A 26,906-nucleotide genomic window follows, 5' to 3' on the forward strand; every position below is an offset into this window, starting at 1 on the left:
ATTCAAAAATCTGCAAGGTTCCCCCTTTGGCGTGCATCTTGATTCCCAATTAACAGCAACAGCTCCTTCCTTATCCCGTCTGTACAACACCTACATGAGGTTAGAAGTGCCTTTAATATGGATGTAGGCAACCTATTATAATATTGATTTACCCTGTGTATCCATTGATTTATGACAGTGTGATGATCAATAACACATGATCTAGAGTATGTGTTGCATCTCAAATACTATAATAGATTCAGTTGCCTATTTTTCCCTCATTACATATTTCAGAAATTAGAGATATAAAACAAGCTGCATGGTAACTGAAGAAGTAGAGAAAAGTACATTGCAATGGGGACCTTGGTCAGGAACATCGATATTGGACAATTCTGCAAAACCCTTGATTACATTCAGGGATTTTCTTTTCCATCCAATGTCAGCATTTTAAAAGAAATGGTTCTCTACAATATCAGCCCATGGCAACTATGCTATTTTTAACAATAGCAAAAGAATGTGCTTAAGGCAAAAAAGAAACTCCAGGTAAAATACAGTTTCAGACCCACTTTCCATGTTTACAGACTTGACTGGTCACTGAAATGTGGTCCTGTGGGTCCTCGTTGGCCTGGCGTTTCAGGCCTGTGCATTTCCCGATCCACACTTCGGGATCTATTCCAGTTTGTGGAATATGGGGGGTCTTTGTATTCCTTTAAACACAGATCATAGAACTGTGGGTAACAGAAACCTATTATTGAAAGAAGCATCCATTCTGTTATCTTCTTCTTTTCTTTCTTCTTCTTCTTGGTAAAACAAATACTAGTGGAACATAAGGTGCATACCCCACCAACATGCTATTGTCAATGTGAAAAAATTGCACTGGACATATACTGTATCGTTCCCTGTGAATTCCTTGTGTAGGTAGGCAGTTTGAATCCCAAACTACTATAAACTGTAGATAGGTCCTTTTCACTGACTCTATACATTGACTGGCTATTGTGGGAAAATATCAACAGGGTTCGATTTAATGAAAATCTTTGCTTAGGGAGAAAATTCAATTGAGAATTAACATTTGCCTTTTTATTAAGATACGGGGGGGGGGGCAAACTTAAACTCGCAAGGCAAAGAGAAACAATGAAACAAAGACGTTAATTTGTTATTCTTGGGATCCCCTGTAGATGTTGCGGGAATAACTGCATTTGCACAGAGCTTCTCTGGTTTATTTTCAGAGAAAAAGGTGGGTGTGTTGCCAGAGAAGAGAAACACTATGCAGGTTATTATCCCAGCCTTTTCTGAAAACATTTTAATTATTAATCTGTTTGGATACTCAGAACACAGCTGGGCTACAGTGCATTACCACACCAGTTAGGGAGCCGGGTGTAGCAGCAGTGAAGGACACAAACTAAACAAACATAAAGCGTGGAAACCAAATGGACGCCAGTTACTTAAAGAACAACAAACATTAAATCAGGGAAAGGGAGATGTTGGTGCCATCAAATCAAAAAGAACTTGAAGCATCTGCAGTCCAAAGGCATTCAACTTTTCACTTCCCCTCACAATTCTTTCAGCTCAGTGGAGCTCAGCCATTGTACCTCTTAACTCTCTCATGCATGATATCTTTTTATATTGGACAATTAAACATTTAACTTAATAAAACACGCCAGTCCCACAGACTTTACTTGGATGGATTTTGTGATGTACTTAATTTTCCGGTGTGGAGTTTTCTCTAAGACTGGGCTGGTCAATACTGACAACATAAATATCACTAATTCTGACCAAATACATCCATAGTATAATGATACTTGGGGAAGTTACATAAGTATTTGGACCCTCAGGTGGCCCTGCAAGAAGACACAATGGATATGCAAATAAGCTCTGTCTAAAATGGAAAACATGCACAATCTTTTAAGATCTACAATGGGACCATTATGTGAATGGACTTTTCCTATTTTATTCATCAGTTTTCTTCCTGTGATAACATTATATTTGCACAAAGGCTTACATAAACCCCTGCTTTTATTCAATATGATTATACAAAAAATGCTGCCTCCCTCAACCTGTCAACATCTGGACTTGGACTGTTATGCACAACATAACTAACTAACCCTAACTCTAATCTCTGAAGTTGAGGACTTATCATTATTCAGTGTAGTCTGATATGCAGTATTGTACAGCACAAACCTACCTCGCATTTTAAAGGTTGATGATGGTTTGAATAGGGTAACGATTATAGGAGCCAAGGTGAGGGCTGCTACAATCATTACTGTTGCCAAGGTGATGGTCTTTGTGGATTACAAAATCATTGTTTTTGATTCATTTTAATGAAATTGTATGCAAGGTAGGGGTGTTCCCTATAGAGTTTATGATAATACCGGTATCATTTTTCATATATGAAAAACAATCAGATTTTGATAATGACAATATTCCGACTTGTTGACGTTAGGGTTAGCCAGTATAGATGTGCACTTCTTTACACATCTACTTTTTGCAACAAATGGCAAGGCAAGTTCAACACCATACACATTGAAAATATTGCTGCACAACTTCCAGGCTTACTCGTCCACGTATTTGCCCTTCATACCCTAACAGATAAATCCGAAGATTCTGTCTCATTACATCTACCTATCACTCAGTGTCACTAATACAAGTCTATGTTCCCACCTTTCTGTTGCAATATTTGCCACTTCATCTTAAATCTCACACCACTTCTCCAGCACAGCCCTTATATGCCCACGCTGTTGCAGTACTGTATCCACAATGCAGCTGCTCTTCTCTATTACCCCCACTGACTGCACACTCCTGTAATAATGCGTATTATCGTGTAAATGTGCTGTACAGTGTCAACCATGTGTGCTTTTTCCAGCCTTGTATTACTCCCTACTCACATTATCTTATGTAAGGATGAAGCAGGTGTGGCTGACATGGTTCTCTCAGCCACTCACTCTCAGGATGGTCATTGAAGCGAATTGCACTTTCCTCTGGGGATTGGGGTTGGAAAACGGGTAACAAAATACGTAATTGCAACAAGTTTTGACAACATTTAAATGTAAGTGGATACTCATGATCCTAAAAGAATTGCATTTTGGAGGTAATTTTCGGAACATAAATGGCTGGACATGTTTTGATTACATGATAGGAACAATGCAAGGGCATGATTGTTACTGGGACAACAAATATTGTGGTAATAGTTCAATTAAGCATACACACAGTTCCAGTGAAAGGGATTTCACAGTAGGGGTATGTTTTTCATTAGACTGACTGGGGTCAGTTTACGTGGAGAATACCGACAATTTGGCACAAGGAATCATTGAGAATTGTGCTTTGTTACTGCTTCTTTGAGTGTTTATAGGAGCCTCATAAGTCACAATGTTGTCTAAAAGCATCCACTTAAAAAATGTGGGCTTTTGTCATCACTCACCTCTTTGTTCCCTTTGTAAACAAACACTCCAAGTCCCCTTATGTTCATTTTTAACACATGAACTCATTTAATAAAAGAAAATTAAGAGCTGAAATCAGGGCATTTTAACCAGGTTATTCTCCTTATATACTCCTGCTGAGGTGTTAATATGACAACAACAACAACAACTAGATTAGTGTCTTAATTAGTATACAGGGCAATTAGTGCAGACAAAAATGTATCCACTATCAGATATGGCTGTCATTTACCCTTAAAATTATTGTTGATGATGAGTTGAATAAAAATGGTTTGATTGCATAACAGACCGGTGGTAAGAGATAGAGCCCGACCGATATGAATATTTCGTTATTAAAAAATCCAAAATGCCGATATATCGGTCAATATATATGTTTTTTTTTAAATCCAGAAATGCATATCAAAACAGATTTTCCTAACATTAGTTATTTGGAGTTATTTATGAGTTCTCACTAAAATAATATAGTAATATGTTTTGTTGTCACAACAGAACATCAAAATATATTAAAGTTCTGATAAATAAAATGTAAGAAAAAATACAAAGTTAAGACATGAAATTTAAAGTCCTTTGAAAAAAAAACATTAACAAAAAAAAAATCAGTGTTGCCAACAGGGACGTTCTACAGCGCCCTCTGGTTGACAAACTATGGAACGGCAACACTCATAACATGGTTGACCATCCGTTTTTATTTTTTAAATATATATTTTTAATCTGCCATTATAAATGGCGATACCGATAGATCAGGATATGCCTAATATGGGCCGATAATTTCGGCCCGCCGATATATTGGTCGGGCAATAGTAGGAGATGTGTAATTAGCTTTAACACTTTGTCCAAAATAGCTTATATTTTTACTGTAGTTTCATATGAAATCATAACTTGGTCATTTCTCTGCTCTTTGTAACTTAACTATTTTTATTAAATCCAATAAAGCCTTGCAGTAAATTAGAAAAACCATACTCTATTTGTTCAGATAAGTCAAGATTATTGCCTCCTAAAAAATGATATTTCCTTTCTCGACTGTGGCTTATTAAACCTCAGTAAACGGCCAAGCAACTTCTCTTTTGACATCAGTGAAATTGAATTGGTTTGAAATGAGAGAGCGAGAGGGAGCTCGATGGCAGAATGGCTGTTTGAATATATGTACAGCGCGATGTACAAGTATTGAGAGTGTGTCAGGTTTAGATTTGGCTCACATTGCCTGTGAGTGCTGATTTTCAGCTTCAGGGACGGCGACAGGACTGCTAGTAGCCCATTTTTATACATAACATCCCAGATGTAAAAAGCAGGACATTGATCTTAAACATAGAGACAACTATGTGGGGTCTGACACCGATCAGACCCCACAAGACTGGAGTGGTGAAAGCCCTGGAAAATGTCAAGGTGGCCGTAAAAGTGCCAGTTAAAAGCACAAGTAAAAGTTAATTTTTTTAAACATTTCTCAAAAAATTCAGAAGATTCCTTAATGGTAAACAACTTTTTTAATAGCACCATGTATTTAAAGTCATCTCCACAAATTATCATTATCATGGAGCTTTACCCTCGTGTTGTCTTCCCGTCATCCATGAACTCGTTGTCCTTCCAGGTTTAAATTTAAAATTAACTTTTTTTTTGTGCTTTTTCCAATGCTTTAAAAACACAAAACGATTTGGTCACTTACATTGTGTTGGTTTAACAATACCTTTTACACTTATGCTTGGAACATTGGTTAACAAACCTCACTTATGTGACATTGTACCTAATGTTTGCACAACACTGTACATTTATGATGCAGTCCTTTGCCCAACAGTGAGGGATATTTGTTTCCATGCTTAATCATAATATGATCATATGATTAATGATTTGTAAAGTAGCCTATCCCTGAGGCTTTTATGGTGTTTTATTTCACCAACTGACTACAGTTCCTATCAAGACGTCCTCCACATAAAGGGAGAGGGATCTGCTTGTCAGTTGGATGTGGCTGTCACAGCCGATAATGAATTAGTCAGACTTGCACATTGCCAGCGAAATGTTCATAACACATCCACATCAAGAATCTGAGACACGCATTTATAGCGTATAACTTGAGCATCCTCAGACAAATGGGATACTTTTGACAACACTGAGCCGGGTTTTGTCAACCAATAGCACCAGTGTACTAGAGGCTAAAGGATGATGTGAGCGCGTGCAATATTGTGGGGCTCTGGCTTGCTGTCATCACTTCTCAATGATCAAATTTAAGTAGGCTAAAGCTACGTCTAGCCTGTGGCTACATTCAGACTTTTGGGTTTCCTGTCAGCCTGCGCTCCTCCGGCTCTTTTTTGACTCTTTCTCAGTCTTGAGTCAAGAATAAAGCTGATTGCAGTTTTGCTAGGGGCCTTCAGCGTTGAACGTGCCTGCCTGAGGAACACAAGCTTGTTAATTCAACGTTATCCTGTAAATCTCCTTTTAAATTGGACTCCTCTAAGACATGCTTTAATGTATTGTGTTTATCTTTGCCACCACCTTTTCTGTTTCTGTTTTTCTAGATTGTAGATTTTGAAAAAAAAAGATCTATCTATCAGTGAGATTGGAGAATCATGTTAACATGCCTCAGCAGCCTTTTCTGTTTAACTTAGTGGGCCATTGTTTTCTTAAATTAGCTTTCAGCTAGAGGCAAACCAGCTGTCAGACTGCTCCCTCAAACTGTGCGTATCACCCTCAGAAACCTATGCACACGCTAACACAGCTAGCATTTCACCTAGATCATTGCTAATTTGTGTGTCCCCAGATTGTGCACACGGCTTGGCATCAGTATGACAGATTCCCCCACTCACAACTACCCAACACACTGAAGAAAACCGATACATAACAAGTAACAGCCCCCTAGAGGCACCACTGGTCATCTATACCAAATTTTCAAGTATCTGGCCAGTGGATGTCAAGATATCTTACTTTGCTGGTGTGCTGCTGAGAAGAGTTGTAAGATAAAGGATTTTACATGTTGATCTACAGGTGTTAAGTAGAGAGAACAGTGGTGACCAAAAGCAACATATTGATTTTCTGGTCCAGCAGTGACAGAGAGCCCTTTGTCTAACATCTCCTATCTACTGCCTGCTGCTTTATGATCCCTGCTGCTTCTGTAATAACCTGCATTGATGCTTCATTAAGGCCCCTTTTAATTGACTTCTTCTTAACTTGTGTTTTCATGTTGTTAATTATTGGGGGTAAATCCATGCAGCATGTGCGGTAGAGGCCTAATAGCATTTAGCATTTCAATTGTTTTGAACAGTGTGAGAATTAAAATTGAGCTTTGTTTAAATTTAAAGAAGAATTCTGGCCAATTTTTACGTTAATCTTGATCGCTGTAAATATGCGTGTACTTTCGATTGAAAAGCAACCCGACCTGAATCGGTGCAGGCAACACTGAGTAGCTGCAGCTACGTGTACGAGCTTCCGCTGGGGTAAAACAGCAGTTGTCGGGGGAAGATTTAGAATGCCTTTGTGCCTCTTTACAGACACACAATGCAATTAAAATGTCTTTGCAACATGAACAGGGCCCTTACGTGACAACAAGATGCATTTTCAATGCAGCTAGCAGCTAACAGGGCGAGCTAGCCACCGGATGTAGACAGGGTAGGTGAATTAAACAATGTCAAAGTTGAAAACGCATATTGTTGTCACAAAAGGGCCCTGTTCATGTTGCACAGACTTTTTAATAGCATTTTGTGTCTGTTAAGAGGCACAAAGGCACCCTTAAACTAGCCCTGACATTGGAGCTTGTACATGTAGTTGCAGCTGCGGGTCAGGTTTTTAACAATGAAAAGTACAGGCATATTTATAGAGGTCAAGATTAAAAACGTAAAAATCGGCTGGAATTCTCCTTTAAGGCAACTGCTGCTCAGACAGGATCTGTCCAGCAGGCCTTTATCACTTTTGAATGAGATGTTTGCAGTCTATGTTTGGGTTAATTAGAGTTCTCATAAGTGTAAAGGGATATTTCCATGTAGATATTCCCACATTCTTCTGGTTGCAGTGTGATGAGGATGGGAAAGCAGTGGCAGATGGAGCGGCCGTCATATCTGATTGAGCTGCTCTTGGAGTCTAGAGGGCTTATGGTAAATACAATAAATTGTGGGATGGAGCTTACAGCCTCCATCAGCACTAACAACACAGGGGTTCTCCGCAAAACGTCCATTTTATCAGACAGATTAATGGTAGCACTTTAAGTCTCCTATTTAACATTTCTAAGCAGTACAGATCATTAAATGTATGTTTTATAACACTATAACAACGCACTGTAATAGTAATAGTAGTAAGCAAGCAGATATTTGTCTGTTGATGTATTTATCAAAAATCTCCTGTTGACACCAATTAGTGGGGGCTGCTGTATGGATAATGAATGGCAATTCAATAGTAAAAACAAACAAAAAAATCACAGTGATATGAAGTTAGATCTACTGGAAGATCATTAATAAACAAGTAAAAATCTCCTTATATCAGCTTACACCATCATTAGTGTGTGTTATATACCCCTTATCAAATGTTTGTGTACCATTTATAAATGCTAAATTGAGGAACTTAAAGTAAAGTATTAATAGATTAACCTGTATTTCTGTATTGCTGTCTGGAAAATATTTGCTGCGGAGGTTTAACAAGAAATCAGGACATACTTTCTAGCAGATGGGATAAAAGTAGAAAGAAATGTATATAAAAGCTTTAAGGACACTGAAGCATGAAGCATAATCAGTGTGTGTCTAGTGTATGTGCCACCCAGATTTCATCTAATAATTGTCCTGAGGGTGGCGCTAGAGCAAAAGCCATTGGGATCATTCAAATTTTTTGGTTTAACGTCATTAGCATGGTTGCAATGTTGGTGAAGCCAAAGCAAACTTCCGGTCTAATATGGAAAGAGTTAATCCTCTGGTGCATACAGTAAGTGGTCAGTTTATCCCATGGTGATCTGCTAATTAGTTGTTGTGGATGATGGGGGCCGATAATTATTTATTCCAAATTTAGATGAAGTTTTGCTTAAGGTTGGCCTGAAGTTTTGGGGGTGGCAGTAGCTCAGTCCATAGGGAGTTGGGTCAGGAACCGGAGGGTCACTGGTTCAAGTCCCCGTATGGACCAAAAAGTAGGGAGTGTGTATTGGTCGCTGCAGAGATGCCACTTCACCTCCTGGGCACTGCCAGGTGCCGTTGAGCAAGGCACCGTACCCCCCCCCCCCAAACGCTCAGGGCGCTGGTTCAACTGGCAGCCCACTCCCTCTGACATCTCACCATTAGTGCATGTATAGATCCTGAGCATGTGTGTGTGTGTGTAGTTCAGGACTGTGTGTGACTACTAACAAAGTTAGGACACAGAGTGTAAATTATAATTTACCCATTGGGGATCAATAAACAGATTCAAATTAAAAGTATGGCCATGCAATGTACCGAATTAATTAGAATTTCTCTTCAAATGGTGTACAAATAGGAATTAAAATGCACACAAAATGGTTATTTCCAGTCCCTAAGCAACAGTTCACTGAACATTGTGTGATTTCACTTTGTTCAGTCTGTTCTGACCTGGTGGCTAGCTAATGTTAGCTAGCCAGCTGTCTGAAGATACCAGGCTAATTTCTTGTTAAGTAACACAAACAGCTGGAGCAGATGAATCAGTGTGCTTACTTCTTTACTCTATCTGTGCTGAAACTGATTAATAAAGTGTATGTCTGTGCTCTGTTTAGTTGAAGCATCTGGTACAGACAATCTATAGCTCTATCGGATATTTTTTGAATATGCATAACAATGACAGCCCTGCAGATGGTGTAGGTATTGCAGTATTCTGGCTAACTGCTCAGCTAAGTCATAAAAATATAATATAATTTAAATTATGTTTTTGTCTTTCTTTTTTTGTGTTAAAAACTTGTTTGGCAACAGCACCACCCAGTCAAAGTTCAAGCCAAAACTGAAAACAACATTTTAAGGCTCAGCCAATTTAAGAGCTAATATATTTACTAAATACTGTAAGCTAAGAAGTAATTCCTTAAAGACGATATAGGAGAAAATATATGTGTGCGTGTGTGTGTGTGTGTGTGTGTGTGTGTGTGTGTGTGTGTATACATATATGTATGTGTGTATGTATATACAGTATATGTATAGATACATGTATGTATGTATGTATGTATGTGTTTATGTGTGTGTGTGTGTGTGTGTGTGTGTGTGTGTATATATGTACTGTGTATATACAGTGTATATACATATATATCTATATATATATAGATATATATGTATGTGTGTGTGTGTATACAGTATATGTATATATGTATGTGTGTGTGTATACAGTATATGTATAGGTACATATATACTTATATATATATATATATATATATATATATATATAAAATCAGAGACATATATTCCCTGTTTCCAGTGTTGAGTATATCTTTCCAGCCTCCCCATCATGACTGGGTTAAAGTTACATTTTCTTATCAACCTGCCTGTTGTATGCTGCCCTTAATATTTTACTGAACATATTAGAACAACAAGAATATACAGCTTTAACGATGCGGGGAAAGTCAGCTGTGATTTTTCATCTCCACAACTTAAAAGCACATACTACAAATAAACATGTATCTCCCCAGAATGTTCAACAGTGATCCTATTACAATAATCCTAAAATGGTTTAAAGCTCGATTGACATAAAGTCTGCTGAATCTCTGCCTATTACCCTCCGCAGCCCTCCCCTTGTCTTTGGGGGCTTCAGTCTTCATGATGTGACATGCCATATATTTGAAGACAAAAATCTTTTTGGGGCTTAACTGTTTTCTTTAATTAAAATACACTTTCTTAAATCAGTTGGGCAGTTAGTGACATTATTTTTTTCTCCAAATTAAGACGCTGTGACCTAAATTAAGAGTGGCTTTTATTTGAGTTGACTAGTTGAGTCTCTAAGCCAAAGAACCACGCCTGATCCTAATTGACAAGAATAGGCAGAAACTGTCCTATCAGTTGTGAATTTAAAAAGAATGAATACCCAATGCTGTACGACTGTCACATCCTCCACCTCCGCCCTGTGGCCAAAGCATCATTAGTGCTCTTGTAGATTACATAGGAGAGGAACTGACTTTCCTGTTGCTGGATTCTGAGTACTTACCAAATAAATTCTCATATAATGTTGAATTTTCCAGGAGTGGCAGCCATTTCTTCCTTCCTCTCCAATTCCTGTACCACCCAGTTCATGCTGGCACTCTGGATATTGAGGCGAATCTGAGTTGCTTCAGTGTGTAGTGTGACACGAGGATGAGGCCCTTTGCCTAAGCCTACATATGCAGCCTGGCAATCACATGTTGGCTCCAGTTCTTCTGCTAGCCTCTCACGTCTCACCCAGTCTTTTTAAGATTTAAGGGACCGTTAAGACCTTGAAACATCTATTTTACAGAAATCTATTAAAATCTTTAACACATGAAATGCATATTGGCAATCTGTGCAGTTATTGCCTACCTTACTCCTAGCCCAATGATCCCATGCGTTAATTTATGAGCCTGATATTTGCTGTACAGACACAAGAGTGGTGTGGTCTTCTTATCTAGGTTTCCAAGCTAATAAATGGATTTTCCCAAAATGTCGAACTTTTAGTTTAAACAGGATAATGCGACATTATCTCTGCTTTTTCCACCAAGGAATGGAAGTGCGGCCTGAAGAAGTAGCCTCGGAGAGCGGTAGCAGACAAGGTTTTCTTTGCGTATGTGATTTTGTCATGGGGCTGTGCAGTATGTCTGACTTGAACATGGTTAGCAGCCACTGTATACGTACACAAGTATAGAACTGACTTGTTAATGTCAGTTTTCAACAAGATGTATCTTAAGTTGTCTAACAGTAGTCAGCACTTACTTACACTGTAAAAAAAAAATTGTACTATGGCAACCGCACTTTACAATATCATTATTTGACGCCACTTTACATTCAGTCTATACCTTTATGCTCATTGTCTGTTGTTTGCCTGTTTGTGTGTTTTACTTGTTTGTTTTTTAAATTTACTGTAGAAAACCGCTGCTGCTGTAATAAAGGAATTTCCCCACTGTGGGATGAATAAAGTATTATCTAATCTAATCTAATTAAACATCATAGGCTACTGGTTATACCAGGGAAGGCTTTAGCGGCAAAAACTAAGTGTGTTGAATTGTGAATTGTTGAATTGTGGTGTGTTTTATTGCTTATGAATTTAACTTCTCATTCATAAGAGGAAGAATAGGGTATTTCCTATTTCAAAAGTTCCATAGCCTTGCTTTACTTTCTTACTGCAGAAGTACCAATTAGCCTTTTAAGTTTTGTCTTCACTTCACCGTCGCTGCAGCTGAACGTGTTACTGTGTCCTATAAAAGGCCACTTCTTCAGGTTGTTCTCCCATCCACCACTAGTGGAAGGCAGAAGTACTGTATGATGAGATTATTCCATTTACAGTGTGACAGGCCATGTTCCCAGATTAGTTATTTCCCCAGAACTTCTAAGAAAAGGTACGACACTTGAAGCATACCGCTGTAAATTCATGAGGACGCTGGTTCAGTGAAAGAAATAACTGTAGGTTGTGTCCATAATTAACGCAAGGTATCATGGGGCTTTGAATAAGTTGGAATCTGCTTTCAAAGTGCTCTAAATGTCACTTTGAATGTCTAATGTAAAATAGAGTTATCTTTCCTATCATATATCATGCATAAAGACAGTGGCTTGCCTAATCCAAACATTGTTGGTTGCATGAAAACACACAGCAATCCAAGCTTTGTTTTTTTTATTTTTTTTTATTTTTATTAAAGGTCCTTTTTCTTAGCACAGCGACAGTAGAAAGCACCGTGTTTCTAGCTTGCTTAGCTGTTTGTCGTCCACAGATGTCGACTAGCAGATGAGAGCAGCTTGACAGCTGAAGTAATGCATGTAGTTTTACCCCTCAAAGTGGAAACAAAGCAATAAAAAGTCCCAAGGCAAGCGTTTTCCCCAACACCGCCATTCTGCGAAAGTTTTCACAAACCACTTTGACCATTCCGTTTTAAACACACCCATAAAAGTGCCCCACTGGAGGGGACATTACCTTTTCAAACAGCTTCAGCTGTCAGGGCACCTATTATATAACAACAGCTTAAAACAGCCTGGTGATTTGTGTTTCAATTTCTCCCATTTTATGTGTGAAGATGCACGCTCGATGCCATTTCAGCTCACGGATGGTTGACATGAACAGATGTTAGGAATGTTTGGGTACTACCATTTGCAAGTCACATGTGAGAGGTTAAGATCAGGCCAATTTGTGCTTACCGTAGTGTCTCTACTCACGTGCAACATCTGATGCCACATCGGATTTTACTTATGTGTGTGTACGTCATTGCTAGTGCATGCAGGGAGGCAAGCATTACAGAGAACAATCTGACAGGCTACATACACTGGACCCTTACCTATTAGCTATTTTACTCAGTAAGGACATACTATTGTGTGCAAACCTGGAACTACTGTGCATATTGAACGTGTTCTGACCTTGCTCTGGCTTCTTCTAAATGCTCAGTCCCATTTACCAGCAGAATACAAGCACAGATGGTTGTATTAAAATCAAAATGGGTATGTAACTATGGCAAATGCAAGCAGTAAGCAATTACAGCAGTTGAATTGCTTTTTGACTGTATAGAGTATAATGTATGCTTATTGATGTGTGCAGTGGTACTCACAGTGCTTTACCTTGTGTTTTCAGCCTTTCACTTGCACTAGAGCTGTGCAATTATTTAAGATGTTAATTGCGATTTCGGCTCTTAATGATCACACAAACAAGAAAATCGAGAAAAAAATTACTTTGCATGTTAAATTTTGCAAGTAAACTTATTTTTTTTGTAGAGAGGCACCAATTACAATTTTTAGGCCGATTCCGATTTTTCATTGAGTTTCACCAGCCGATGCCGATTTCATTGTTTCTAACCAATTCACAGCACACACAAATATTTATTTTCTGTCTTTTCTTTAATAAAAAATATTTTGCATAGAACATAGGACATTTTTTGAATAGATAGTCAAGTATAAGAGAACTATATAAATTACTCCTGGTGTGGGAAATTCCCACACATCTAAATGTTATAGAAGAATCAATTCTTTCTTTTAACATCCAATATCCAACAAAAGTGATATATTTAGCAAATTTAACATCTGTAGGCCGATGTATGAAAACAGGTAAAACAGGTAATAGCAATAAAATGATATAAAAATAACAAATAAAAATAATAATATAGCATTGCAGTATAAAGATATTTCTCAAAACACACATACAGGCCTTTTTGAACAGCAACAGTAAAGTTACCTGAAAACAGTGTGTAGTTCCTTTTTGGGCAATTTTGCTTTATTTATCATTTTGCATAAATATGAACAATACAGTTGCTGTCAACATGCTTATCTGCTAACGTTAGCTGATGACGGTTACCTCGGGAACAATCCAGCAAATAGACGGTACCCTAGATACATTACCTGAATTAGAACGTCAACGTCAACGCTCATTTTACACACAGTTTAACAACCAAATCCATCAGTGTATCCCTACTTTTTTGTCTTGTGTTGTGAATGGAAAAAAAGTTCAAATGCGAAAAGTATTATGGGAAATGTCACAGTTCAAGCTGTTATCGATGTTTATTTGTTTCACTTTTTTACAATTTTTGTAAGTTCAATAATTGCAACATATCCAAAAGTCAAGAATAATTGTGTTAAAATAGTAGTGTTTTCAATATTGACCCAAATAATTGTAATATTGATTTTTTTGCATTATGGAGCAGCCTTAACTTAAACCTAACCAACTTTCAATACATTTTGTTTACTATTGTGTGTAATTTTGTAGCTGGGAGATCAACAACACCTTTATATCTGTCTATTGAAAAGGAAGCCACAGTCAGCAGCCTGTTAGCTTAGCTTAGCATAAAGACTGGAAAACAGGGGGAAACAGCTAACCAGAAACCATAAAGCTCATAATCAACATGTTAAATCATACTTAACAGACAGACATGAGATTGGTATTGATCTTAATCATCTAACTGCCAAACAGTAATTAAGCTTATTTTCCAAAATGTTAAACTTTAAATGTCCTTGGCTTGATAAATAAAGCAAAAATGAACACATCTCCTTCATTTCTTTACCTCTTAGTCCAAGGAAGCCTAGTGGCTCCTCTGAATAACGCAATCTTACCCCTTCACAATAAGTCTTTTAAAACAACGCGTAGAGTCATGTATGGTTTATTATCACATTAATCTCTTTCTAAGTTGGATTTTCAGCTATCTATGCACTAACTTTCTTGATGAGTGTGTCCTTACACATCTTATCTGCTCTTTAGAATGTGTAGAGTCATAAAATGGAGTCTCTCAGAGGTCTTTAATGAAGTGAAAAGTTTTCCTCACAACTTGTCCCTTTTTTGTCCTTATGAAGCCAAGTTCCACTTACATCACTAACTTTGAACATCCTGTAACGTTGCAGGCCATCTTTCAGCTGTATTTTTGTATGGCGTCCCTTGTGTCTACGGGATGGGAGCAGGGTGTGGATATTGCAGAGTTGATGGTGGAGGGACGAGGTGGCATTCAACCAACAGTTAGCCCCACATAAAGCCTTTATCACACCTAAACGGCTCCGTCTCCCAAAGCCTGAGTCAGATAAGGGCTGCACATTCATCTGTAATGATTTGGAAGCAAGAACCAACTGAACTGAGTCGAGAGGGAAAGGCTATCTCTGACACAGTGGGGATGGCTGAAAAGGGTGCAGGGCCGATGGGGTTTGCCTTTTTCACTCCTCGGGCTGATGTGTTTATGTATTTTGTGTTCTCTGTGGATTCAAGTTGATTACAAGATGAGTGTTGTTTTACACTTCAAAGTACCGTAATTATCTGCAAGATGAAATGTGAAGCAGGGGCCACATTACACCGTGGTCATTGAAAAGGTTTCCTTTTGGACTGCAAATTACTTTATCGCAAATAGACTGAATATTTTTAGACACTTAAGTCTGCCTCCACATGCTTATTATTGCTTATATATAATAACTGAAACCAGCAAGTTCAAGTTCTTCTTATTTGGGCACATTCTGAGGTCCATGTTAGCTTATAAATTGGAAACCTGTATTTCTAATAATTCTGAAGGCATTTTAACCCTTGTGTTTTTTTCACCTTGCCATTCAACTTCTGTTTTTCTGGGTATGAATTTAAAATTAAAACTATTTGGTTGTCTTTCCTCAACACTTTTGTCACTTTCTTGATGGTTTTTGTCACTTTTGACAAGGTTTTTATGAATTTTTTTCTGCGCTTTTGGATGTTTTTGTTGTTTTTTCCCCACATTTTTGAAGCTTTTTCAGACTTTTTTCCAGTTTTTTTGGCGTTCTTTTATACATTTTTTCCCAGTGCTATAAAATGGATCTAAACCAAATATAATGAATGTACTGTACTGATCATTTATTTTACTTGTTATGAGCGTTGAAGGAAAGCATCCTTGTTATTTTTTATTTTTATTTTTGACAACTTGGTTGAAAGAAACCCAAATTTCTGATATAGAAACCTTTTAAAAATGGGCCACATTTGATCAGAGGACAACAGGAGGATTAACGCACATAAAAATGTAACTTGTTAATAGTTTTTAACTCATTGAATTTCCAAACCTACAATATTGCTGTACCTGTGGCTCTTTTCACACTTTGCACGCCGGAGTGCCTGGGGTGATGTGATCACAAGTTTACAGCTCTAAATACCAAATGCATTAGGGAGACATAACACAGGCTGCTTTTGTAGCTGTGACGTACATGGCTAAAGCATATTCAGCAAGGATGGCAAAATTTGAATTCGAGACACATGTCATTTGTCAAATGCACACTAGACACAATCAGAATACAAGACACTGATCCCAGACAGGAGGAAATCAAGAGTCTAGCCCTACTGGCCTAAAGCAAGCTGCTTATAAGGAAAAGTGGTCATAAAAGGCAATTTGGCACAATGGCACAAAAAAGTCAATGGAAATGGAAAAAACGTGCCAGGATCTTAATGAATGAGCTTGCTGTTTAATATGACATTTGAACAGGTATATTAACACAGTGGCTAAAACTGAGTAATGTGTAAAAGACATATCTAATGAAGATTTATACCCCCCTTTTTTTATTTTTTTGACTCAGTTTCCGCTGCACTACTTTACCTGCAGCAGTGATTGGTTTCTTCATGTGATCGGTTCTGTGCGTGAAGTCAGCATAGCTGGCTTCACTGTAGATGTATCACTGGTGTTAGGGTAATTCCAACATGCTGTGTCACAGTGAAATTACATTTTAGTGACGTGCTTAAATTCTCACAGACTTTGTTATTTTCAGGTTAAATCAATTATCTTCAAGACCACTAAATCCCATTACATGACAGATATAACCCTTAGTGTCTGGTAGACGGAATAGACAACTTTAGCCTCAGTGTAATATAAATGTACTTCACCTGCAGTCTAGTTTCATTATTCCTTCTTTTTTGAGCTACCAGACACTTCATCTTAAACAAAATCACCTTACCCATATTGCCCTCTTGTGCCTTTTCAAACACACTGACAGGGTTTAAAGAGCACACCTACATTCCCATACCTGTGTTCACACACACTGACTCAAACCTGCAACCTGTCTGTGTCTTCCAGGTATAACTGTTTTCCTGACTGCAGCTCTGGACCCACCAGGACTAGGATCCAAAGAGGAGGACGGATGAGACCACAGAGTCTAACTGAGAATGCTACCTGTCCCTCCGCCTCACCATGTCACCCTAGAAAAACTGTTACCCTGTCCTTGTCCACAAATCCTCTTTTTGCCTTTGTTATTTCCCATGACCCACTGAGTTTGTGATCCCCCTTTACGCCCAGTGGAAGTCCTAGTGATATGACTAAAAGAGCATTTATTTTGGAAATGTTGTTTTTTCCTCTCAATGCTGCCAGCCACCAAGGCTATGGCGGGAAGCGCCATTATACGTCTCAGCAGGTTGCTAATCACTGTCTGCTGTGGCTCTTGGGACTAGTGCTACACCTCACCCTTTCCTCGTGTCAACGGGTTGACCTGAAACACCCCATAGTGTCCACTGGCTACGGAAAGATCCGTGGTATCAGGAAGGAGCTCAACAATGAGATCTTGGGGCCTGTGGAACAGTACTTAGGTGTGCCGTATGCCACCGCACCTATCGGCGAGCGCCGCTTCCAGCCTCCTGAAGCTCCAGGATCCTGGCAAGAGATTCGCAATGCCACCCATTTTGCACCAGTGTGTCCCCAGAATGTCCACGGGGTTTTACCTGAGATCATGCTGCCAGTGTGGTTCACAGACAACCTGGATGCTGCAGCAACCTATGTTCAGAACCAGAGTGAAGACTGCCTTTACCTCAACATCTATGTACCCACTGAAGATGGTGAGTGACACAAAACTCTCATGCTAGCTATAGGAAGAGAAATAGTTAGTCTTGGCCTGTTTAACTGTGCATGGTGGGTCAGAAAAAAAGCAGAAAAGATAGAAACAGATGAGTTGCTAGTGGAAATTCCAAGTATAACTGCAGTATGAAGTGAGACCAGCATACCAGAAATGCTAAGAAGAAGATGTAAGAAACAGAGGGATTAAAAGTTAATTGATTGTCATTTTAACTATTCTTAACATAGGAAAGTGTACATACATTGGTAGAATGGGCCACGGTTACATCGTGTATGCTGTAAACTACATATGTCACATACTCACCAAGAAGCTGATGTAGAGTTTCCTGTGTTATTCCCAGGGGATAAGGTGTGCAAATGAGTGAGACTGATTTAACATGTCGCCCTGTCTGCTTGTCAAAATCTGTCACTTATTGTCAGGGGTCACTGCTTACACAAGGCTGATGCTGTCCCCAAGGATATGTCTTGCTCTGTGTGTGTGAGATAGAGAAATCGAGACTGAAGGGGAACTGAAGTGCCTCTGAAATCAAACACACCGCATTTTACACGGAACTGCTGTCACAAGCTCGCAAATAGTTTGCATGGTGTTAGACTTGCGGTTATCTCAGAAGAACCAGGTTTAAAAATCTGAAGATCTTTTGCTATGGCAATGAATTGTCATGACTAAATAAACAACAATCAAAGTTAAAGGTCAAGTTTGTAATACTAAAAGCTAGCATTTAAAAGGGTTACAGCAATCCAAATTCAAAATACTGGACAGAGTCATCTCCTCGCCCCCCTCCTGCCCAGACTCAAAGTACACGGAGGTTGCAAGGTTGAAAACACAGCATCAATGTTGCTAGACGCTTGTCTCACATACCCACAGCCTTGGCCCCCTTGCTTGGTCCTCCGATAATGTTACCGGTAAGGTGTGACCAGTCTGGATCACTTCACTGGCTGTGTCTCAGTTATTTTAAGAGTGACTAACTCAAGTAACGTTAAAACTCTAAAATTCAGTGTGACTACAGAAATATTGAAATGACTGAAAATGCCCGTCACTATTAGCCGTGATAGATTAGCCTGAAGCTAATGCTTACCTGTTCACAAGGTGTTAACTAACTCTGCGCCCTTTTGGGCTCTAAGCTGTCTTCATCTTTCAGATACATCTCCAATATTTACATGGGGGTTCGTTACGTCTCTGGCTATGCAACTGTTAGAAACATGTCAAACTTTTTAAGTTGGGTAGAATCTATCTCCGTTGATCCCGCTGTTTGTTTGCTGCTGCTGGGTTTGGGTTTTTACAGACTATCTGGCAACCTGACCGGGTTGTCAGGATGAGCACTTGATAACAACACAAACAGAAATTCCGTCACGGCAACGGAAATTTCAATGGAGAAAATACTAGCTTTAGCACAGAAAGCAGAGTATTTCAGCGTAACACGTTACCTTAATATCTGATGACATATTGGGGTGTTTTTTGGACTAATACAGTAGTTACATCACATATTTCACATTTTAAGTTTGAGTAAAACTTGTCCTTATAGTTTATTAGGATTGAAAACTCTACTAAAACGCTAGTCTGCGCCACAGACTGAGTTGTTTCATCACATTTGATTGGCAGTGTTCTGTTATAAGTTGATTTTAAGCATAAAGATCACGCACAGAAGAGCACATGTCACAAGCTCAACACAGTCTGCTCGCTGGGATGCAACCGGTTTGCAGAGCGCTTGTCCTGATGGCATAAAACAAGCCAAATAGAATTTGGTCTCCTGCCTGTCTTTAAATTGTTATGCCTTCAGCTCAGCATTAAGGGTTTTAGCTATAATGTCAACATTGAAATATTGCAACAACTGTTGAATGGATTGCCATGAGATTTTGTACAGACATTCTTGGTTCCCAGATGATGTATTCCACTGACCGGTGTGATCCCTTGACTTTTCTGAGGGGACGTGTGTGGCTTTGAGTAAGATTTCTCATTGGATGGATTTAAAACAAGATTTGCTACAGAGACCCATGTCACTCTTGGCATGAATTGTAACAACAAATGGCAATTTGTGCCATCATTTGGTCAAAAAATGTATTTGTCCAATATTTTGGTTTATGGCCACATTCCTGCTTAACGTATGACATTCCCATCAGCATCAGCTGTACTATGTTAGCATGCTGATATTAGTGTTTAGCTCACACACTACTGTGCCTTAGTACAGTCTCACATAGCTGCTAGTATGGCTGTAGACTCTTACTATAGTAGTGTTTCAGCTAGACTAAGCTAGTTTAGCTAGTAGGTTAGCTTGCTAACTTGGTAACGGATGTTCATGTTTACAATTAAGGGAGGATGTCAGTGTTGTATTGTGCTGTGTTTGGCAGTTAGCAGTTGCATTGCCACTCATGCCAGATATAGGTGGGCCTAAATGAATTGGCAGCACAGAACCATACTGCCTAGATCAAAATGTTTTGCTTGCAAATCCAGCCTGCAGGACTTGATTTTGACACATTTAATCTCCCTCAGTACAGCATTATGTGTTATCTTCCCATTTTACCTTAAGTAATGCCCCTATCTGATATATCTGTTTCAGACCTAGAAAAACTCTCACTGAGCATGTTCTCTGTGTTATTCTTTGGACAAAAGAAAATTCACAGCTCTCATCATCCCTGCCATCTATATGCAGATGGCGGTAGAAGGGGTTACTGTTCTGAATGCAAATGAGCTTTGTGCCCTTCCCCACCAGGTCCACTACGTAGCCTGCTACTTCTTGAACTCAAATGGAATTCAATTAACTCCTTAGAATAATGTAAATAATACAAATGTTCTTGTGGATTGATCAGTGAGTTTTACACTCTCCCTTTATTTCTCTCCCGCTCCCTACTGCATTTTACAGTGCTACCCTAATTCTCCTGTTTGGCCAGGATGCTTGGCAAAAGCACTGTATTACTGAATTCCTGTTTCATCAAGACACTCTTCAGCCATGGGCCTAAGATCCTTCATTTTTATTGCCGCTGGAGCAGCCATTTACCGTGCTCTTTATTAAAAACCATATTTCAGGAGGCAGGATAGTGGCGGATTGGAGCTGGAGACTGGAGGCACAGTAGAAGAGATGGAGAGCCGAGGGATAGGACTGCATGTGCTGGAAGCTGCTGCCTATGGGTGCAGGGGGGTTGAACCGAAGCTGTGTCTGACACCTTGTCAAGCAGACAGGCCACCATAGACATGACATACTGCACCTTCATCCCGTTTACTGCTCTGAGGAAATGGAGAGGGACAGGCGACAGCTTGCGCTCTGGCCAGTAGCTCACTGAACCGAACAGAAATGCTGTTGACTGAGGGATGGAGCTGCATTAGGTCAAACAGTACTGGGACAACCCAAGCAAAATGCTCTTACATAGGCCAATGTATTTCAGTGACCAGTGGCCCATTACATCATGTGACAGTCAACTTACCGGCAGGCTTCTCTACTGAGGCAGAAGGGGAGAATGTTTTTAAAAAGTGTGTGTGTGTGTGTGTGTGTTTCCCTTTGGCTACATCCTACTTTTTGTCTTGTCTAATCCATTTAAGCATTTCTTTAAAAGTCTGCAGTTTGTTGTCACAAGTTAAGGCCTAGATGCTGCCATGAGCATTTCTTTCAAAGCAAATCACCAAAAATAAAGACATATTGCCCTGGCCACATTAGCATGTAGCAATGCTATCTATTTATGTGGAGCAACAAAATCTGCAGCCACAATATACTGACAACCAGTACCGAATAATTATTTCATAATACAAAGCTGACAATAAAATTGATCATTTGTAGTCTCATCATCCCTGACATCTATATGCAGTCATTATCAAGCTCAAATCTCAGATGTGAAGCTTTGCTCTTTTTCCCAGTATCATACTGTTATAAATGAAATGCCTATGTTTGTTTTTAGCCATGGTAGCCATGACTCTTGGGATGTCAATGTGAGTTCATCCACCACTTAGGTCCAGAATGGTATATCTCAACAACTCTTGAAAGGATTGCCATGAAAATTTGATACACACATTTATGTTACCCTTTGGAGGAATTGTAATAACTTCAACTTAGGAGCAGACGTGCAAAACAAATGACGTTCCCATCAGCATTAGCTGTTGCCTCCTTTTGTGTTTTATGCTTATTAGCAATTGTCAGCATGCTAACACGCCAAACCAAGGTGATAAACATGGCCAACATTATACCTGCTACTAATTAGAATGCTAGCATTGCCATTGTGAGCATGTTAGCACGCTGATCTCTGTATTCACAGTAGCTCAAACCGCTGCTGTAGACTTACAGACTTAACCTTGGGCTCTGGGAAACTGTAATTGGCATTTCCACTATTTTACAGACTAAATAATACAAAAAATGTAATGAAAGTAGTCCTAAACACAACATTACTTTTTCTTTGTTTTTAGTTTTAAACCTCGATATAGATGAGGTGCACTTGTGAAGTCTTAAGGTAAAGTCTAATGGTCCGTTACAATGTGCTACTGTCTGTTTGAGCGGAGCTAATCCTAACGTATGGGTTAGCTCTTTATAAGGCATTAGAGAGCGAGTGAAATCAGAGTAGTCTCCATTAAGCGGTGAGGTGTGGTTTTAGAGTGGTGCTAAGTAATGGGGAAGTGCTGACAAGACTGGGGACTTATGTGTCTTTCCATCCATTACCGGTCTGTCTACCTGACTGCTCTGTAGTCCAAGACCAACGGCTGTATCATCTCCCTCTATGGCAGGAAGCGCTCTCCGGATCAGGCGCCTGTATGGTGGTACTCGGAGGGTGCAGCAAATCCCTTCAGCATTGATCCTTTTCCATTTAGACGGAAGATAAACATTTTATATCAGGAAACCATGTTCATATAGAGGGATGGGTGAAAATGCAGCGTTATTACGGTGGAGTGCAGTGATGCTCTTTGTCTCCTTTGTCAACAGATGCAATGCACTGTAAAAAGGCTATATGCCTTCACTTCACTGTGAGATTTCCAGCAGAATGGTAGAAACAGACATGTCAGCAGCACTATGGCAGATTGATAAACCCCTTGGCAACCCAACGTAGAGTATTCTTTAAAATGAGAGACTGCAACGGCTTCCCACCGGATGGCATTGAATGTGCTGCTGGGTGGGTACGAGGAGGACAGCAACAGATGATAAGGACACTGTTAACATGCCTTGTGTGGCGCATGAACGTTTAGTGTGTGGGCGGCTGCGTGTGTGAATGTGAGTGTGTTTTAATGGCTTCCTCTAAGACATGCAAATGTAGACAGTAACTGAGAACAACACAAATAGCAGCGCCAATTGTGTGCTGATAGAAAGCTCCGCTGACAGAAACCATGGGAAAAAAACAAATGAATGGGAATCTTATCAGCAAAGACTTACAGAGGTTGACGGGCCGGGGTGTTGGTTGGTCACCGTGATAAATGCTTGTTATTGGCTGTGCCCTATGGAGCATTTAACTGGCGTTACCATTAAAATTTAATGCGGGGCTTCCCTTTGACCTTGGTGGGGAGAATCCAGTCACAAATTCTCTCCAGGCAGTGTGAATATCAAAAACAGCTCCCTCTCTGGTAATTTAGTATGGAAGTGTAATATTTCAGGCCATGTGCTAGCATTTCTCTGTTCACAATGTGCATACATGTTCACATGTATTCAGTGTGTGTGTGTGTGTGTGTGTGTGTGTTCGTGTGTGTGTGTGTGTGTGTGTGTGTCGTCAGTGCTTCAAAAATGTATCTCTGGATCATGCAGGGACGCTTTGCTTTAGGACAGCAACACTGTCCTGAGCCGGATACAGAGAATCTTGGCATTCCTTTGCCTTCTCTGACCAAAAAGAGTGATGGCTTGATTCTTTTCATTGATTTTTCTTTAAAGAGCAGCAATGTGTCAGGACTGATAGGGAGAAGGGTTGAGGAGAAGTGGCCTCTGGGGTCATTTACGAGGCAGTGCATGACTAGATCCTAAGCTGTTAAAACAGAAGAGTTTGGGATTATCTTTTTAAGTTAACGGTGTCACTGAAAAGTAACAGAGCATAACAGTTATATCTTTTGCAATCTTTCTCTTCTAATCTTACATTTTTCTGCAAATGGAATTTTTTTAATTTTGTCTTTTGTCTCTCCTCCCCTCCCTTTTTTCTGAACCTTAGGTCCGCTCACAAAAAAACAGGATGAGTCTACAATGAACAGACCAAGGGATGAAGGTATTTTATTTGCATGTGTTTTTCCTCGTGCTCCATTTTTCAATCTCTGTGGGGAATGTTGTGTTTGGATCTGAATTAATAATCACCTTAGACTCATCACTCTATGTGCACATTACGCTGTCCATTGTTAACTGCCTTTATTAGCACACAAATCTGCCATTTCTTCTTACAGACACACTTTTAGCTAAAAAGTCTAAAGAACTATATACAAAGCAGTTGTTCTTCATTCCCCGCTGTCACAAAGGCTGCTTTTTGGGTACTTGCACGGGCAGCTAATTTACTTCCACTTCTTGGTTGCTATGTGCTTGATCAACCGCACGCTGATGTTCTGACTATCCTGTGTGATGCAACACTGAAAGAATCGATTTTCAGTCCTTTTTCACCTTCACTTTTATTCTTGTACTAAACTCTTCATGAAATGGTGTGCTGATGTTTCTTCAGAATGTTAATGGACTTTCTCCAAGTCTTTCAAAAACAAATTTCTGCTTATTGCTATATAGCTGCTGTTGCTTTAAATTTCCAAGTTGACTGCAGTCATGCTTTCTCACTCCTCTTTTCGGATGCAGCCCAAATCTATGCAGACAGTGTGTGCATCTGTTTGGGTACACGTGCCCAGACTTACTGTACATTACATAGCATTATGTGTGCATTACGTTACCATTTGCGTATTGTGTGCTTACTTGAGCACAGCGCATGTGGACATGTACGCCTGAGTGCATGTGCTCTAATTTGTGCCGATGCGTGTGGCTTTTTATTAGGGGGGGGGGGGGTTCGGTGCTATTTGGGTATTGAATTCTCTCCCTTGCATCTCTAATTGCTATGGTTTAAAAAGAGACAGATGTAGCTAATCCAATTGTGTGGTTTCTTAACGGTGAAAACAGAAGGAAGGATTCATGCAGGATTGCCTAGCAGAGGAGCAGAATGATAGAATAGAGATGAAAGAAAAGGAAAAGCTGAGCTCTGCGAGAGCACAGGGGAGGGCAATGAGGGGGAGAGAAGGGGAAAAAATAGTCATAATGAAGACAAGTGCATGATGAAATGACATTTACAAAGCTTTGAAAGTGAGAGAGATGTAGAGAGAGAGAGAGAGAGAGAGAGAGATTGAGAGGGTGGATGAGTAGGAGACTGGTAGAGCTTGACATTTATGCCGACACCTGATAGATCTTGACAGGATGAGTAGGGCTTGGGTAGGGCTGAATTCCTCACTTAATTGTTCAGGTATGGATTGAAACAGGTTCCCAAACATTGCTGGAAAATACTATTTTTAGCATTGTGTTTTTGAACCTTATTTGCAAGAGACTGCATTGCTTGGGCGTGGGTTTGGATGCAAAAAAGTGCTGAGCCAGGCTTAATCTTTTTTGCCCAAATCAATTGAGATTTCCATAGCAGAGTGAATGCGAGAGTAGCAGAATATTGGAAAAGCAGAAATTAGGCTGTTTCTATTGGAAGGTGAGACATTACATTGAGAATAGATGTAAGTAGGGGTGTCACCAGAAACTGTGCTTCGGTACCAAGTTGGTACCAAAATTCTTAAAACTTAACAGACAACTTGGACAACCTCCTAGCACCCCCAGCTCAAAATCTAACATGGATGCCCTGTGCATCAACAGTTGTGTGAAAATTGTAGTAACATAGTTATTAGCACTTCTGTCTAATTTGTGTCTCACTAAATCAGACTTACACACAGTCTTGTCCAACTTCTATCCATGGACATGTTGTTACACTTTGTATGCTCAAAAAAACAGAGGAATGCATTGTTATCAACTGGTAGTGCTAATTATGGCTAACCTGGCTAGAGCTAACCCCACTATGAAACATCCGTTAACACATTCAACTTGGGTGTGACGTCACTCCCAGCTCTGGGCTCTAGTTCCCATGTAAATAGAACTCACTAAAACAGATGGCCTTATCTCTGAGCACGGCTTTACCACAGCATTACATCTACAGCAACGACTCTCAGGACTTCACCCGGAGCTCCAAGACAAAAAGTAAAGTCTGTTTCTCTCTGCCATTGTCTGTCACAGCCTAACGTTAGCTACGATAGCTGACATTAGCTAACTTTCGCACTTGTTTTAACAGACCCTGTTAACGTCAGTTAAGGTAACTTTAAGAAGCCCGGTTCTATGAGAAAAACAACAATGGCATAGAGAAACAGACTAGAACTAAACATGCTTGCTTTTTGGGAATTTGGGTGAACTCATGGAAGACGGTACTGTACGCTGGCTGTGTGTGATGCCAGGCTGAGGTTTTCTCCAGATGAATTTTAAATCCAACTCTCCTTTCCCCCTCCACTCCACACCCAAACAGTAACGGTTGAGACAAGTGTCATCCCCCCGAGTGTTATCCTAAAATACACATTATAAAGGAAGTGGGATTTTTTTGATGATGTTGTTTTTTATCGTGGTATCGACTTGGGAATTAAGAATAAAATTTCACTGGTATTGATATTGATGACTGAAGGAATAAATAAAGGAATTCAAGTTTAAGCATTTGTTTTGGTTTTGTTTTGGGTTTTTTTTACACACCATGTTATCAACTTATTGTGTATGTTTGGTAGTATTGGTACAGACTACTAGATTTTTGGTATTGTGACATCCCTAAATGTGGTATGTGGTAAATGAGTATTTAGGAGGATACTTTCAGGCTAGGTAGAAAAGAGAGGAGTGAATAATGTGCCAGTGTTTCGAAGGCAGGCGGGAAAGACAGTGAGCTCCTTGTTGGCCATATAGGCCTTTGATTTGGGCTGAGTGAAACACTTTCACCCTGCGACCCTGCACCCCTAATCACCCCTCTGTTTGTGCTAAGCACCCTCCAGTAGTTGTACCATGTCCCTCACTCCGACACAAACCCAACTTTGTTTCCATCTTTTTTGAATGTATTTCATTTTATTACGCTTGCACAAAAATGATCATCTCATGCAAATGGAGTCATATTTTAATTTTTTTTATATCATCAGCGGTCACCTAGCCAGACACATGTAT

At 39.6% G+C, this 26,906-nt stretch overlaps 1 protein-coding gene and 1 long non-coding RNA gene across 3 annotated transcripts in view; one reads left to right on the forward strand and one right to left on the reverse strand.

Annotated features, from left to right (window-relative positions):
* The window catches only part of nlgn2b (neuroligin 2b), a 66,472-nt gene that overhangs the window by 10,620 nt on the left and 28,946 nt on the right, over positions 1–26,906 (forward strand). The window contains exons 2-3 of one of the 2 annotated variants that reach the window (XM_034890964.1): positions 17,002–17,753; positions 23,872–23,925. In XM_034890964.1, coding sequence (XP_034746855.1) covers positions 17,237–17,753; positions 23,872–23,925 — 571 coding nt within the window. In that variant the 5' untranslated portion in view covers positions 17,002–17,236. The remainder of the gene's footprint in view (positions 1–17,001; positions 17,754–23,871; positions 23,926–26,906) is intronic. The other variant, XM_034890965.1, reaches the window with a different exon arrangement.
* Positions 16,226–25,734, reverse strand: LOC117956105. Its single transcript, XR_004659181.1, has 3 exons — positions 25,669–25,734; positions 23,254–23,258; positions 16,226–16,236 (listed from the first exon to the last, which is right to left on the reverse strand). It is a non-coding gene; the product is annotated as an uncharacterized LOC117956105 (long non-coding RNA).

Source organism: Etheostoma cragini, chromosome 13, assembly GCF_013103735.1.
Source record: "Etheostoma cragini isolate CJK2018 chromosome 13, CSU_Ecrag_1.0, whole genome shotgun sequence".
NCBI classification, from domain to species: domain Eukaryota; kingdom Metazoa; phylum Chordata; class Actinopteri; order Perciformes; family Percidae; genus Etheostoma; species Etheostoma cragini.